This window comes from Cotesia glomerata, linkage group LG3 (assembly GCF_020080835.1).
Source record: "Cotesia glomerata isolate CgM1 linkage group LG3, MPM_Cglom_v2.3, whole genome shotgun sequence".
Lineage (NCBI taxonomy): Eukaryota > Metazoa > Arthropoda > Insecta > Hymenoptera > Braconidae > Cotesia > Cotesia glomerata.
Genome location: NC_058160.1, coordinates 11,597,322 through 11,612,461, shown reverse-complemented (window position 1 = coordinate 11,612,461; position 15,140 = coordinate 11,597,322). Strand labels below are relative to the sequence as shown.

The 15,140-nt window shown below is 35.3% G+C and overlaps 1 protein-coding gene across 1 annotated transcript; it reads right to left on the bottom strand.

The window, feature by feature from the left end:
- Positions 1 to 13,836: 13,836 nt before the first annotated feature.
- LOC123260634 lies at positions 13,837 to 14,559 on the bottom strand. Its single transcript, XM_044721851.1, has one exon. It carries the CDS (start codon positions 14,557 to 14,559, stop codon positions 13,837 to 13,839), a length of 723 nt encoding a protein of 240 aa, XP_044577786.1.
- Positions 14,560 to 15,140: the final 581 nt, after the last annotated feature.

Here is a 15,140-nt window from a genome sequence, read left to right as displayed (position 1 = left end):
ATCGTATGAGTGCCCTACGAGTTGCAAGCGCCTTTCGAACAATATCAGAGGAAGCAGTGTGTGTCATTTCCGGAACTCTGCCGCTTAGAGTTCTAGCTGAGGAAAGACGGAACCTTTACCAACGAAAGAGGTCAACCACACTAAGTGCCGAGGAACTCAGAGCTGAAGAACGGCAGAACAGCATCGCACGATGGCAATCGCAGTGGGACGCCGCGACAACAGGAAGATGGACACACCGTCTCATACCGAAAATCGACGTTTGGATAAACCGGAGTCATGGCGAGGTCAATTACTATCTGACGCAGATGTTGTCAGGACATAGATGTTTTCGGACGTATCTTCACCGCTTCAAGCATGATGATTCACCGGAGTGCCCGTCCTGCCCAGGAATCAATGAAGACGCGGAGCACGTTTTCTTTGAGTGCCCACGATTTTACCTACAGCGCGATGAGCTGGAGATGATCCTGAAGAAGAAAATCCAACCAGAGACAATAGTAAAAGCAATGCTGTCATCAGAGGCTGCCTGGAACGCCGCATACACGTTTGCAACAGAAGTCCTTATAGACTTGCGTTCCATCGAAAGAAAAAGAGCAAATGACAACAACTAGAAGAAAGGTCAAATAATACCTAGTTACCAGAAGGAAGAGCAGTCGCTATATCCTCCCCCCCACGAAGTAATGCCTAACGGCGGTTTCCATGAGGGATTAGAGGAAAGAGGAAAGGGGTTTAGGGTTTAGTGGGTAGGGGCGTTAGCGTCGAGTTTTAGTATGACGCTGCGTCGAGTCGCTACATATCCAGGCCAAACAGCTACGCCTAGAATCCGTAAAAAGAAAGGGAAAAAAAAAAAAAAAAAAAAAACACACACACACACACACACACACACACACACACTGGTGGTCAGCGGACATAGCAGAACTTCGCAAAATATGCTATCAGCTACGTCGCCGAGCAACGAGAGCTACGAAACGCTCCCCAAGCCAGGACTTGTATTCAAAAGAGTACAAGCAGGCCAAAAAGACGCTAAACCGAGCCATTAAAGCAAGTAAAGCGAAACTGTGGAAAGAGATCTGCAACGATCTCGACAATGACCTCTGGGGTAAAGCCTACCAAATTGTCGCCAAACGACTTGGAAAGGCTTCACCAGAGGCGGCAAGACTGTGTCTAGCCTAGCAAGAATTATGACGAATACTATGGGACCAAGAACCAAAAAGAGGAGAGTCCTCCTGGAAGCAGTCCATTCGGTACTGCTTTATGGAGCGGAAATATGGGCAGATATATTAAAGCAGAAAACCTATCGGCGGAAAATGGCAGCAGTGCAGCGGCGATGCGCTCTCAGAGTTGCCTGCGCCTACCACACAGTTTCCGAAGCGGCTGTATTGGTCATTGCAGGAGCCGCGCCCATCGACCTATTAGCGTTCGAAAGAGCAAAACTCTATGACGCTAAAATCGGTGGTGAAAACATGAAGGAGGCAAAAACGAGGATAAAAACGGAAATGCAGCAAGAGTGGCAGGACCGATGGACGTCGGGAGAGACAGGCAGATGGACAGCGCGACTGATCCCAAACATCAACGTCTGGCTTTCTCGGAAGCACGGGGACACGGACTTCTTTCTGACCCAGCTACTGACGGGACATGGGCAGTTCAATGCCTATCTATTCAAGATGGGTTTGCACAGCACCCCAACGTGCAAATACTGTCCAGACAAAATTGACAACGCCGAGCACACGTTTTTCGAGTGTGATCGATGGAAGGACGATAGAATCTGCACCGAAGAAACAATGGACACCGTGCTCTCTCCTGAGAGCTTGGTAACCTGCATGATCAAAAAAGAAGAAAACTGGACAGCTGTAGTAGCCTACGCGCAGCGTCTCTTGAAAGAAAAAATCGCAGAAAGGGATTAGAAACCAGTAATAACAAGAAGTAGGTATCGTGAGGCACAACATGGACTGGATTGAAGTAATGCTAACGCGGTCCTGATCCAGTCTTTCCTGTAACATATATAGGGAAACGAGAGAGGAGGATGTTTAGTCGGTATTGTTGCAAAATAATATTGTCTTCTGAGTCCGACATACCCAGGCACCAACACCTAGTCCTGGCACCAACACCAAGTCCTGGCATACGTATTTTACCTCCTCTATAAAAAAAAAAAAAAAAAAACATACACACACACACACACATACAGACATGCAGACATACAGACACCGTGAAAATCTCGCGGGGATAGTCAGGGAAGCTTCCTGTGACCTTCAAACGTCGAGATCTGATGAAAACTCGATTTTTGCAAAACGGGGTGAAAACAATAACTTCCCGAGTTTTGAAAATCTTCGATTTTCTTAGCGGGAAGTTAAAAATACTGAAAATTCTCATTTTTTCGTGCCTCTGACTACCCTTAACCCCGTAAAGAGCTCAAAAGCATAGAAAAGCTGTCTCTTTTAGTCCAAAGAGCTCAAAATGACACATACATTGTATTTTTGAGCTCGAAGAACTCAAAAACGTCATACGTGCAATTTCAAGCGCCTAGGTATGGAATTAGTGAGAAGTTGCAGGGATGGCCTTCAGGGTCAACCGTTTTCCTAATTTTTAACTTCTTGCTAAGAAAATTGAAAATTTTCAAAAATCAGAAATTCAAAAACCGAGCCGCGCGTTTACCAGACCGATAACTAACCTCTACACCGTATGACCGATAAGTTGATGCACATCTCATCGTTCTAATAAACTAAATCTATAAGGTGACGAAGTGTGACAATTTATTATTTATATAATTTCTGTTATTTAATATTGTGTTTTGATAAAAATTAACTATTTTTCACAAATGTTTATTAGTTAAAAAAATGCAAGAGTTCAGTTTTTATATCGCTTTAGATTTTGTACATTGTTCTCTATTTTTAATATCTTATTATAAATTTTACTGTTTAAAATTATAAATATTCAAAATTCAACTGTAAATTGTTATATTTTAATTTTTTTAAGACCTTATCAATTTGACGATATGCAATTGTTTTAGTTAAATAATACAATTTTAATTTTAGTATATGCTAACAAATATTCGTTAAACGATAAATATTTATTGTTTAAAATTCTATTACTTAATGATAAAATAACTTAAGATTTTCCAATAAGTGGCCAAGGCTAGGTTATCGCCACAGAAAAAAAAGTTCACTTAATCCAAGAAATTATTGTTTTTCCTAATTATTTTCTTGAGCGAAAAAAAAAATTTTTTTTGATACAAGAAATTTTACTTACTTCAACAAAGTTAATTCTCGTGCTTTAAGAAATACGTATTTTGATTCAAGAAAATTTATTTAAGTCACGAAAATCTTCTTGTTTTGAGAAAATTCAGCCCTTGCTTCAAAAAATTTTGTTCTTAATAGAAGTAAATTTTCTTGTCTTGAAAAAATTACTCTCTTGCTCCAAATAATTTAATATTTCGATAGAAGTAAATTTTCTTTAATATTTTTATTGATTAGCATGTCAAATGGGAAGATTAAATAATATTGAATCATTTTTTTTCATTCGATACGTATAATTTCACGCTTAAATGATATAAAATGAGTACGGCTCTGTTACCGCCGGTCTCTCATCAATATTATTGCTGCTCAGATTGATTAAGTTCGTCTTCGATACACTATTCAACGGATATGCTCTGCATATCATTTATGGATGTAGTATATTATTAATAACATCAGTATGAGATACGCTAGCGAATCTCATACTACACAATCACCATCATTGCCGAAGAATTCACGACGAAGAAGGTCAAATTATAGCACCTATACCACGACCAAGATCAACTTCAAGTATCATCGATGGAACTCAAGACTACAGACAATCTGCTCCGCCTGAAGAGATGTCCTACGCGAATTTAACCAGACAATTGGAAGGTCAGCAACCAGAAGATCCGCGAATAAATCTACATGAGTGTTACAGTAGGACCACGTTAGCCCGTTTACGAAATAGTGTAGTGCGCGATAATAGCCAAGCTGGGTTGTCTCTTCAGAACAATTAGTATATATTAGGGTGTTTCAAAAAAAGACGAATTTTTTTTTTTTCTTTTGGTGTCTAAAAATTGATAGTATACCTAAAAACAAAAATTTTGGCGCCCATGTGAGCTCTTAATATCAATAGTAAGATTTGCCTGTATCCATTTCTTTATTTTCTATTTAAATAACACGGGAAAAATTTTTTTTAATTTTTTAATTTTTATTACTTTGGAACGGTTCATCGTAACAACAATCTGAAAAATGATATTAGTAGGAAATTTTACGCTCTACAAAAAACGTTTGAAAATCAAAGTTCCTCAGATTAACGGCTTCAAAGATATTCGCGGTCAAAGATAACACTAATAAAAAATTTCAAATATTTTCCAATAAAATTACAAAAAAAATATCACATGCTATATTTTTATTATTTTTTATGTTAAATTACTTTAATTCCGTTAACCTGAGACTGTAAACTTTTTTTACTAATTAATTCAATACTTAACTCACGAAATGGACTAATATATAAATATAAACGTTAAAAATGTCACATAAATGATTTTTTGGTCTTTCTTATAACAAATTTATTTTATATTTTATAAAATTTATAAATTTTTGTAAGAGGAAAATGTAAAGTTCCTTATTACACAAACTCACCAAACACTCATCATTGCATATTATTCAAAATAATATGAAAATTCTGTAAATACGTTAAATCAATTAAATCTACTATAAAACTTGATCAAATGTTTTTTATTTGAAAAATATCAACAGAGCTTTATTTAGCTCTGTCGGTACAGAGTATTATACTCATTTAATTTGAGTGTTGTAGCTAATAAGCTCTGTGTTGGTAAGCCTGGTTGTTCGGTACTAACTTCATTTAGTTGCTTTGCTCTCAACGCTCTCAACAGAAATGGTGCGTGTGTATTAGTAGAAAAGGCTCTTAGTAGAAAACTGTTGTACTTGCCATGCCGACACCATATTTTTGAAATTGTTCTTCGAAGTGCATTTGAAGTATACTGGCCTGCTTCGTCTGGCCCAAACGTTCCAATTTATCAGAGATTTAAAAAGAAGTGGGATGAAATTGACCAATCAAACTTTACGGCTGGTATTTGTGACAAAAAAGTTTTGGAAGTAATAACACCAATCAGAGATGAGATTTTGAAATTCGTTAATAATCAAATAGAAGTAAAATTTTTTAATCCAGCGCTGAAGAATTATTAACTGATGTTAAAGTGGAAAAGAAAAATGTATAAAGTTCAGTATAATTGAGGAGCTGATTTTCAAAAGGGTATCTTTTCATATTTTAAAATACCAGTTTTCTGAACTTTTAAATACTAATTACTTTGAGAATTATGAACATTTATAAATGAAAATCGAATTGCAGCTTCATAACCGATTGCACTTTATAGCTAAATTAAAAAAAGTTCAATACAAATATTTATAATTGAAGATAACTAGTTTTTTGTCTCGATTAATCAAAAATCAAAAGATACCCTTTTGAAAATAAGCTCCTCAATTATCAATTTTACTCTGATTAATTAACTTGCCGTCGTGATTAAAAATATTGAAAATCAGTTTCACATGACTGTTATACTTTCAATCATCTTTAACGATTAAAATTGCGTTTGTAAAATATTTTACAACTTTTACCTCACATCAGTTAATAATAATTAGTCTTCTCAACTTTGAAATTGCGATATAATCAATTTCATTTTGACTTATAACTTTTTTTGTAGATGGATCATTGTCGAGACGATTACCGTGAACTTCTGGAATTATCATTAATATTTTTGGGTACTACTACCACAAATATTACATTTAAGCATCCTGGAGCGGTCCATCATGCAAGGTGGATGGCTAAAGCAATATATAGTTTAAAAATTTTTTTATTCAGAAATGAATTTCATCTTACTAAATCGGAAATAGATGGATTACGAGAACTTTGTTTATTTATCATAATATTCTATTTAAAAGCTTGGTTCACTGCGCCGTGTGCTATAACAGCACCTAATAATGATTTAACTTTGATTAAAGAATTAATTTCATATGAAAGATTTAATAATAGTCTTTCACAGACATGCTCACAAAAATTAGCCGATCACTTGTGGTATCTAAACAACGAGCTGTCTGTTTTATCTCTCTTTGATAAAAATGTTTCAGTTGGAACAAAAAAAAGAATAGTTCATGCTCTTAAAAACTGTAAAGCCAATGAAACTACAACAAATCGCTTTATAATAGATAAGAAAAATTTAGAGTCATTATTAAATAAAGATCTTAGTCAATTTAGGTCGATGAGATCGATTAATATATTTGAATCGTTTGATTTGTCGTATGAGTTCATTGATGAGGATGTTACTTTGTGGCCTCAGAATCCGAATTTCTTAGAAAACTTGGAGTATTTCGGGAAACTTCAAGTTGTGAATGATGTAGCAGAACGCGGCGTGGCATTGATAGAGCAGTATAATCGATGCTTAACGAAAGATGAAGAACAGCTTCAATATTTGTTGCAAGTAGTGACAGAACATAGAAAACAATATCCTAATTGCAATAAAAGTAATTTTATAAAACTGTTATATTTTTAAGTTGAAAAATTGTTGTAACAAGTTGTAAATATAGTTTTTTGTTATAAAGAATTAATTGTTCAATTAAATTTCTTAATATTTAGTAAAAAAAAAAAATAAATTTGTTATAAAAGAGACCAAAACATACTTTATAAGATATTTTTAACGTTTATATTTATATATTAGTGCATTTCGTGAGTTAAGTATTGAATTAATTAGTAAAAAAGTTTACAGTCTCAGGTTAACGGAATTGAAGTAATTTAACATAAAAATAATAAAAATATAGCATATGATATTTTTTGTAGTTTTATTGGAAAATATTATAAATTTTTTATTAGTGTTATCTTTGACCGCGGATATCTTTGAAGCCGTTAATCTGAGGAACTTTGGTCTACAAACGTTTTTTGTAGAGCGTAAAATTTCCTACAAATATCATTTTTCAGATTGTTGTTACGATGAACTGTTCCAAAGTAATAAAAATTAAAAAATTAAAAAAAATTTTTCCCGTGTTATATAAATGGAAAATAAAGAAATGGATACAGGCAAATCTTACTATTGATATTAAGAGCTCACATGGGCGCCAAAATTTTTGTTTTTAGGTATACTATCAATTTTTAGACACCAAAAGAAAAAAAAAAAATTCGTCTTTTTTTGAAACACCCTAGTATATATGCTAATCATTATATTCATTTATTAATTAATCACCAAGAATAAAATTTCGAGAAAAATTATTACTTCGGCCAGCACAACTTTGGTCTTCCTTCAGGTACCCGAAAATTTTTTTGAGCCAAGAATTTTATTCTCCAGTAAAGAAATTTTTCTTTCTGTGCAGTTACCCACAGAAAATTTCACGTGAAATTACCGTGTTATCACTATGAACTTACCATGAATTTACTATGTTATGACTTTGAATTCACTATGTTACGACTATGAATTCACAGTGTGACGACTGTGAGTTCACTGTGTTATTACTGTGAATAAGGGTTGTGTAATCACCGTGAATTCGATGTGTGAACATCGAGAACTCATCGAGACAACACTGTGAAAACATCGTGTATAAATGGGACAAGTGCACGGTAAAATGACAGTGCATAATGTGAAAGAAAATTTTTTATATTTGAGATGTGTCAGAATATTTAAGAGATGAGCATGAATTTTTGAGAAGCGAAAAATACGTACGTAATTTTAAATTAATAAATTTGGCAGAATTTTTATTTGTTAACTAGGAAGGAAAACTGTAACATTCCTTGCCTGTTAAAATGTTCATGTTATATGTTGTATATAGAAGTGTTGAAACGAAGTTTTATTACTTTTGAGAACTATGTAACCTGAAACGTTACACATAGGGCCAAGCGCACATGGATATTGAGAGTGACTTCATACGTTTATACGTTTATGAAGATTAAAACTGGTTTAAATAGAAATTTAAACCAACGTTTAAATATTTGACTTGTATCCAAATAGACGCGGTTTATTGATCAAATTAAATTCTGAAAAGTTAAATTAATTTAACGAAATTTTATACTTATGTATAAAAATAAATTTCAATTGTATAGTGACAATTCTTAATTGTATGCACACAAATAAATAAAAATATTAATAGCTATATATTTATCTGCAGAAATTGGAGACGAGGAATTATTTAAAAAATTCTTGGAAAGACAGAAAAGTTTTTCAATTTGAACAAAACCATCCTGGAGAGGAATTATCACTAAGTATTAGTGGTGAGAGAGTGTTATTTCATGTTGAGACGCGTGAGGTACCTTATCAAGCAGGTTAGTTGAAAATCATAAATTTTACGTACATAAAAATATTGAGAATTAATCCAGTTCTTTGGATTTTCTCACTTAAGGTCATCTAATTCAAAATTAATTTTTGACAATAATGAACAGTAATTAACTTGTATTTTGTTCAAAATATAAATACAAGGTTTTACTTTGTGATTCATGCTAAGTGATGGATGCTGTGCATTCATTTACTTCTTGAATTACTGAATTGGTTGTATGTATGATCTTGTGTTCGGATTATATATATTACTGCTTGCTTTAACCTGGCCATACTTGTTGTTCAGTCAACCAGGCTTAACAGCCGAGACCAGTGATTGCAGTTTCAATCGGCTTAGCGAAACGAATGGAAATTTTGAAAAAACGTTTTTAGAGATAATGGATAATTTCATAAACCATTTCACCATTTAAGCGCTTTTTTAAAAAATTCCATTCGTTTCAGGAAACCAATTGAAACTGCAATTGCTCTGCTGTTGGGAGTGCGACAGAGATAGTTCCATTGAACTCCGTGAGAGCAAAGCGAGAAAAAGATGGTCTCGCCTGTTAAGGCATAGCTCCTGGTATAAGAATATTATTAATTAAAAATTAATTCGTTTAACAGATAAAAGCAATATGAACGAGGATGAGTGGAGAGCCGCTATTGAGTGGATTGAGAAACAAGGAGATGGTCCTTGGGTAGTCTCACCAGGAGATGATGACCAAAAATCTGTGTCTCAGGAAGATGAGGAGACATTATTAAGAGGTGTGATTGAGAGTGAAGATGAGGCCGAGAGAGAGAGAGATGCGAGAGAAAGAGATGTGACAAGGAAAGTACTCTGTTAAACAAAACAGACTTATCCTAAGGAGTTGCAAAAAATAATGAAATGGAAGCGCTACGTGGTACTGCTTCACAAATTGTGGAGAGTAACACTAGTAAAGACGAAGTGTTATCTCTGGTGAGGCAATTTTGCGAATCCTCTACCAATATGATGAAGCAATGCCAGGAATCTCTGTTAGGTGCTCAGGCAGCTGTTGCTAAAATGGAAAAAAATTCAAGGTTTGATTATTGACGAGTTTAATAAACAAAAAGATGTTTTTGTTAAACAAACAAAAACCCTTGAAGACAATAATAATGAGATCCGTAAACAAATAAGAGATGTGAATAATGAATGCAGTAAAATGCATGAGCATTATCAAAAATTAGTTGATAGAGATGAGAGCAGATCGAGCGGATCGTACTTCTAGTAGTGAACTTGGAAAATTGAATAGTCAAGTCTTTAAATTAGTACAGCAAGAATTTAAAAAATTAAAAGTAGATAGAAGTGTTAGCGAATTTGAAAATTCTGACAGTTTGGCAAATAAAATAAAAGAAACATTCAAAGTCGAAATTATTAGTAAAGATGGGGGTATGAAACGAGATTATAAACTTACACCAAATACAAAATTTGAACATTTTTATGATCTTTTTACATCAGAATTAAGAGCTCATGAAATGTCTGTATGTAATTGATCCGACTAGTGCTCCGCGTAGAGATCTTGATACTGATATTATTGAAAAACATAAATTCAAAGCTCGAGACATTTTAATTAATCATTTAGATCATAAGTATCATTCTCAAGTTATTGGAATAAAAGATCCGGTAGAACTTTTAAATACAATTAAAGACCTTAAGAAAACTGAAAGTAACAATTCTTCAAGTACACTCAGAAGACTATTACATAGTATGCAATATCATCCAAATAAAGAAAAAGCTTCAGATTTTATTGAAAAATTTGAAGATGTCGTTAGAAATTACGGAAATTTGTGTGGGGTTAAGCCACTGTCAGAACTTGAAAAGAAAGACGCCTTTTATAGTGCTATTATGACCACCGTTCCTGTTGTTCAATCAGTTGAATTTATAACAATGTCTTCAACTGGTCAAGGGTTTAGTTATGAAAAATTAAAACTTTTCATATTACAAGCAGAAGCTAATAAAAATCATGCAACAGCGTCTGAGACCACAGGAACTATAATGCAAGCTCATCAAGGACGTGATTTCTCAGACAGATGTTATGAGTGTGATGATCTGGGTTATATAGCAATATATTGTCCATAAAGAGGGACAGGACTGAAAAAATATTATGGGTGTGGGCAAGTGACCAACCACAAAGCAGCCGACTGTCCTTTGAAGAAAATGAAACAATCACATGGTGAAAGAGGTAGAGGGTGTAGCCGTGGTTTCGCCAGAGGACGTTTTAACACTATAAGAAGGTCGAAAGTCTTCCAGAATACCGGAAGACAAAATTGGAAACGGAAGAATAATAATGAGAGAGGCGGAGATGCGAAAAGATTCAAACCTTATCGAGGGAGAGGAGGTTATAAAAATTTCAGAAACAATGATGAGAGGATTCAACAGAAGTCAACGGAGAAAGACGTAGGTGCGAATTTCACTGAAACTAAACAAGATAAAGGTAAGATATCTTTTGAAAATCTTCCAATTAATCATAGTCAGTATTATTTACAACAGTCCGATCTTGATGATAACAATTGCGAATTTAAAGACGTTTCTGAACAAAGTAAAATGTTTACAAAATTTCTTGCTGATTCGGGTGCAACAGAACATTTAACTATTAGTAAAATAATATTTAAATCTTTTGATGAATCAGATCACGGTATAATTAGATGCGCTAATAAAAACGAATCCGCAGATTTGAAAACGGAGGGAGCGGGTAAAGTTGAGTTTTTATTAAATAATAATTAATCGATTGAAATAGAAAATGTTATATATGCAGAAGCTTTGTCCGAAAATTTATTATCACTTAGAAAATATGCAGAGATGGGATTTAGTATTTATCTAGACAATAAAGAAATTGGCATTTTTGATCCTGTTTCAAATGAATCATTTATTACTGGAGTTTATAACAAACCTTATTAGATAATAGAATTTGAAATTAATAATAGTCAGAGTGATGATGGAAATAGCTTTATAAATAGAAAAATAATTGTAAATCTAACTTTAGATAGATCGGATGGTTGTAATGAAATAAGATATAAAACGAGAAGTGTGACTGCGAAAGAAATTTTAGAAAAGAGTGAAAATTAAAACGCAGGCGAACAGGTACGAGATGAGATTAAAAACAATATTGATTCTAGTGGTGATAATGAATGTAATGATAATGAAAGAGATGAGTTACTAGTAGAAAAGTTACATGTAGATAATAATGACTTGGTTGTAGAATCTGAAAAGATAAAATCTGTAGTAGAGAGTGAAAATAAATTTGTTTATGAAAATTCAAACTTTGACACGTCTATCTGGGATAGAAAATTTCATGATATAGATGAATTACCTATTGTTGAATTATCAGGGAAAGAGTCTCCATTCGATGAAAACTACAAAAGTTTTGCTAAAAATAAAAAAGCTATGCTCTGGCATGTAAAGTAAATTTCCAGAAAATGCAAATCTCAAAACCGCGATTTTCGATGATACTATTTTAGATTGCGAAGTATGTATGGTTGCGAAATTCAATAAAAAACCATTCAACTCAATGCGTCGACGGGCAACTGAACCTCTTCAAATAATTCATTCTGATACTATGGGGCCTATAAGTCCAATATCTCATCCAAAAGGATATAAGTTCATTTCAGTTTTTGTAGATGATTATTCTAGACTAGCAATGGCATATCAAATGAAAGCAAAAAGTGAAAAGGGTCACTGTTTTGAGGCGTTTGTAAGAAGTGCGAGAAATTTGTTAGGTAGAGATGCTAAAGTATGCTATTTACGTACAGATCAGAGTACCGAGTATACAGGGGGATACACGCTCGGGGTGTTAAAAACTCTAGGGGCAGAACAACAATTAGCAAGTCCTGATACACCTGAACACAACGGAGTAGCCGAAAGGTTCAATCAAACGATACAAAAGAAAGTAAGAGCCTACATGTATGATGCGAAATTACCTGAAAATATATGGGATCTTGCTTTAAGTGCTGCTGTATATGCTTACAACCGAATACCTCACAAGTCTAATGATATGATAACACCTTTACAAAGGTTTGCACCGAATCATAATTTTGATATTAATCAATTGAGACGTTTTGGTTGCATAGCATATATTAAAGTACAAAGAAAAACTGGTCCTAAGTTTTGATTCGAAGGGAGACGCGTAATTTTGGTAGGATATACACCTACTGGTTATCAGTTTCTGAAACCAGAAGAAGGGACGTTTTATGAAAGTAGAGATGCTCGTTTTAATGAAAAACTGGTGTATGGTGATAAGTATGATAAAAATGGTGTGAAAGATTGGCCAGTTGAAAAATCATCACTTAATAAAGAGAAGTGGTTTGTCGAATTTAATAAAGATGAGTTAGAATTTTTAAAACCGGAGGGAGAGACGAAAAGAAAGAGAGGACGACCGAAGTAACAGCAAAATTGTTTAACAGATGCGAAAATTAATAACGGAAACTCAATTAAAGATAATAGTTTTTCGGAAATGATTGATGTAAACGATAAAATTGATGCTAACTTAGTTTTTGGTGAAAGAATAGATTGTGAGGTGAGTGAGACCCAGGATAAAATTTATCATGCAATTTTAGCGGGTATTCAACAAGATCCAATATCTTTTAAAGATGCTATGGAATCAAAAGAACGGGAATTTTGGAAAAATGCTGTCAGAGATGAGCTTAATTCAATGAATAAAAATAGTGTGTGGACATTAGTTGACCGACCTATTAAAATGAAAAACGGTAAAAGATGAAATATCATACTCTAGGTGGGTTTTTAAAAAGAAAATTGAAAATGACAATCAAATTAAATACAAAGCGCGATTAGTGATTCGAGGTTTTAAAGATAATAATAATTATGATCTCAGAGAAACCTATGCCCCTGTATCTCGATTGCCCTTGATTAGATCTGCTCTTGCTATAATTAATAAATATGATTTAGAGACTTGTTATCTTGATGTAAAAACTACATTTTTAAATGGCATTATAAATGAGGAAATTTATATGGAAATCCCAGAGGGTGTGAATGTTACACAAGAAATTAAGGAAACTATGGTGTGTAAATTAGAACGAGCTCTGTATGGTTTACGGATTAGTCCTAAAAAATGGAATATTTGTGAATGAGTGATGGTGACAATTGTTCGTCCCATGGCACTCTATCTAGCCACAGATCTTGCATGAAGATCTTGGCCTTGACGACTATTGGTGCGAGAAGTCCTAGCGGGTCATACAGCTTAGCGATTTCAGACAAAATAGCTCTTTTTTGTCTTAGGTGTCTCTGGCGGTAGCGTGTACTTGAGCTGGAGAGCGTCAGTGTTTGAATTCCAGTACATGCCCAGGACCTTTACTGTCTTGTTTGTTGTCTACTCCACCATAGATGTCATCTACGTAGCGTGTTTCCAACATTGGAGCAACAACTAGCGGAAAGCGGTGTCCTTTATCCTTGACTAGTTGGATGAGCACACGTACAGCGTCAAAAGGTGCACTAGCGGTCCCGTAGGTAACTGTCTTGAGACAGCGTCGACTACGTCATGCTCATCTATCCAGAGAATGCACTAAAGTGGCCAATCAAGCGAATCAACCTCAATCTGTCTGAACATCTTGGTGATGTCAGTAGCGAATAGAATCATGTTGCAGCGGATTCTCAACATCACGTCGAAGATGTCAATTTGCGTTTTGGGTCCTGCGTGTCGAATGTCGTTCAATGAAATTCCTGTAGATGTTGCACAGGAACCGTTAAACACTGTGCGAAGCTTCGTATTGGTGCTATCAAGCTTCAATACCCCATGGTGAGGCAAGAAGTAAGCGTTTGCGGGCAAGTCATTGATTGGTACTCGAACCATGTGTCCTAGTTTTATGTATTCTGCCATGAGCGCGCAATACATGTCAGAATAATCTTTTTCTCGCGACAGGTGAATTATTAATGTGTGGAGTGACCCCATGGCTGTGTTGATACAGTCGCCAAATTGACCCTCGGGGGCTTTAAGCGGTAATCTCACTACATAGCGTCCATCAGGCTGTCGATAATGCGTTTGACGAAAGTGAACTTCACATTCGTCTTCCTCAGCGGTGTTGAGCGCCGAATTACCTGATGGAACCTCTTCCTGTTCCCAAAACTTAGCGATAGCGTCTTGTAATGATGTGTCTAATGACGCATGTAATGCTGCGTGTGACGTGGAAGCGTGTTTAGCGGTGACAGCTCCATAGATAATCCAACCAAGCGTGATGGATTGTGCAATCGGAGAATTGCGAGGTCCACGTTTAATCTCAACGTTCATGATCTGTGCGGCTGGTGATGCACCTAGAATAATGTCTACAGGACGCAGCTTGCTTGAGATTTTCAAGATGCGGCCATTTCGGATCAGCGATCACGAACGATGGAAGATCTACCGTCAGTGTTGGTAGAATATGCATGCTGACATGCATTGATGCGGTTGTACACAGCGAACGAAGCTCAATTGTGCTCACACCTAGTAAACTTCCTGCGGAGACATTGCCAACGCCCTTGAGCATGACCATGTCACGTTGTAGTGGTTGTCCAAGCTTCTTGAAGAGCGTTCATCTCATAAATGAGAGCTCTGAGCCTTGATCAATCAAAGCTCTAGCGGTGATAGGATTACCATGATGCGGACTGACCTGGACTAAAGCAGTAGCTAGCAAAACTTGAGCGGAAGGTGGATCTAAAATAATCAACAGTTAATGTTGAGTTATAAGCGGTCTAAAGGAACGGTTAGTTACCTTGTGCGGTGTCTGCTGGTGACGGTGATGCTTATTTAGGCGATAGATCACGATGAATGGAAGTGTGGTGACGTTGACAGCACTTGCTGCACCCTTGAGCGGTCTTGCAGTCTGCGGCGTG

Excerpts from the sequence above, each read along its gene's own strand:
- LOC123260634 (XM_044721851.1), bottom strand. The coding sequence starts at position 14,559 with ATGAACGTTGAGATTAAACGTGGACCTCGCAATTCTCCGATTGCACAA.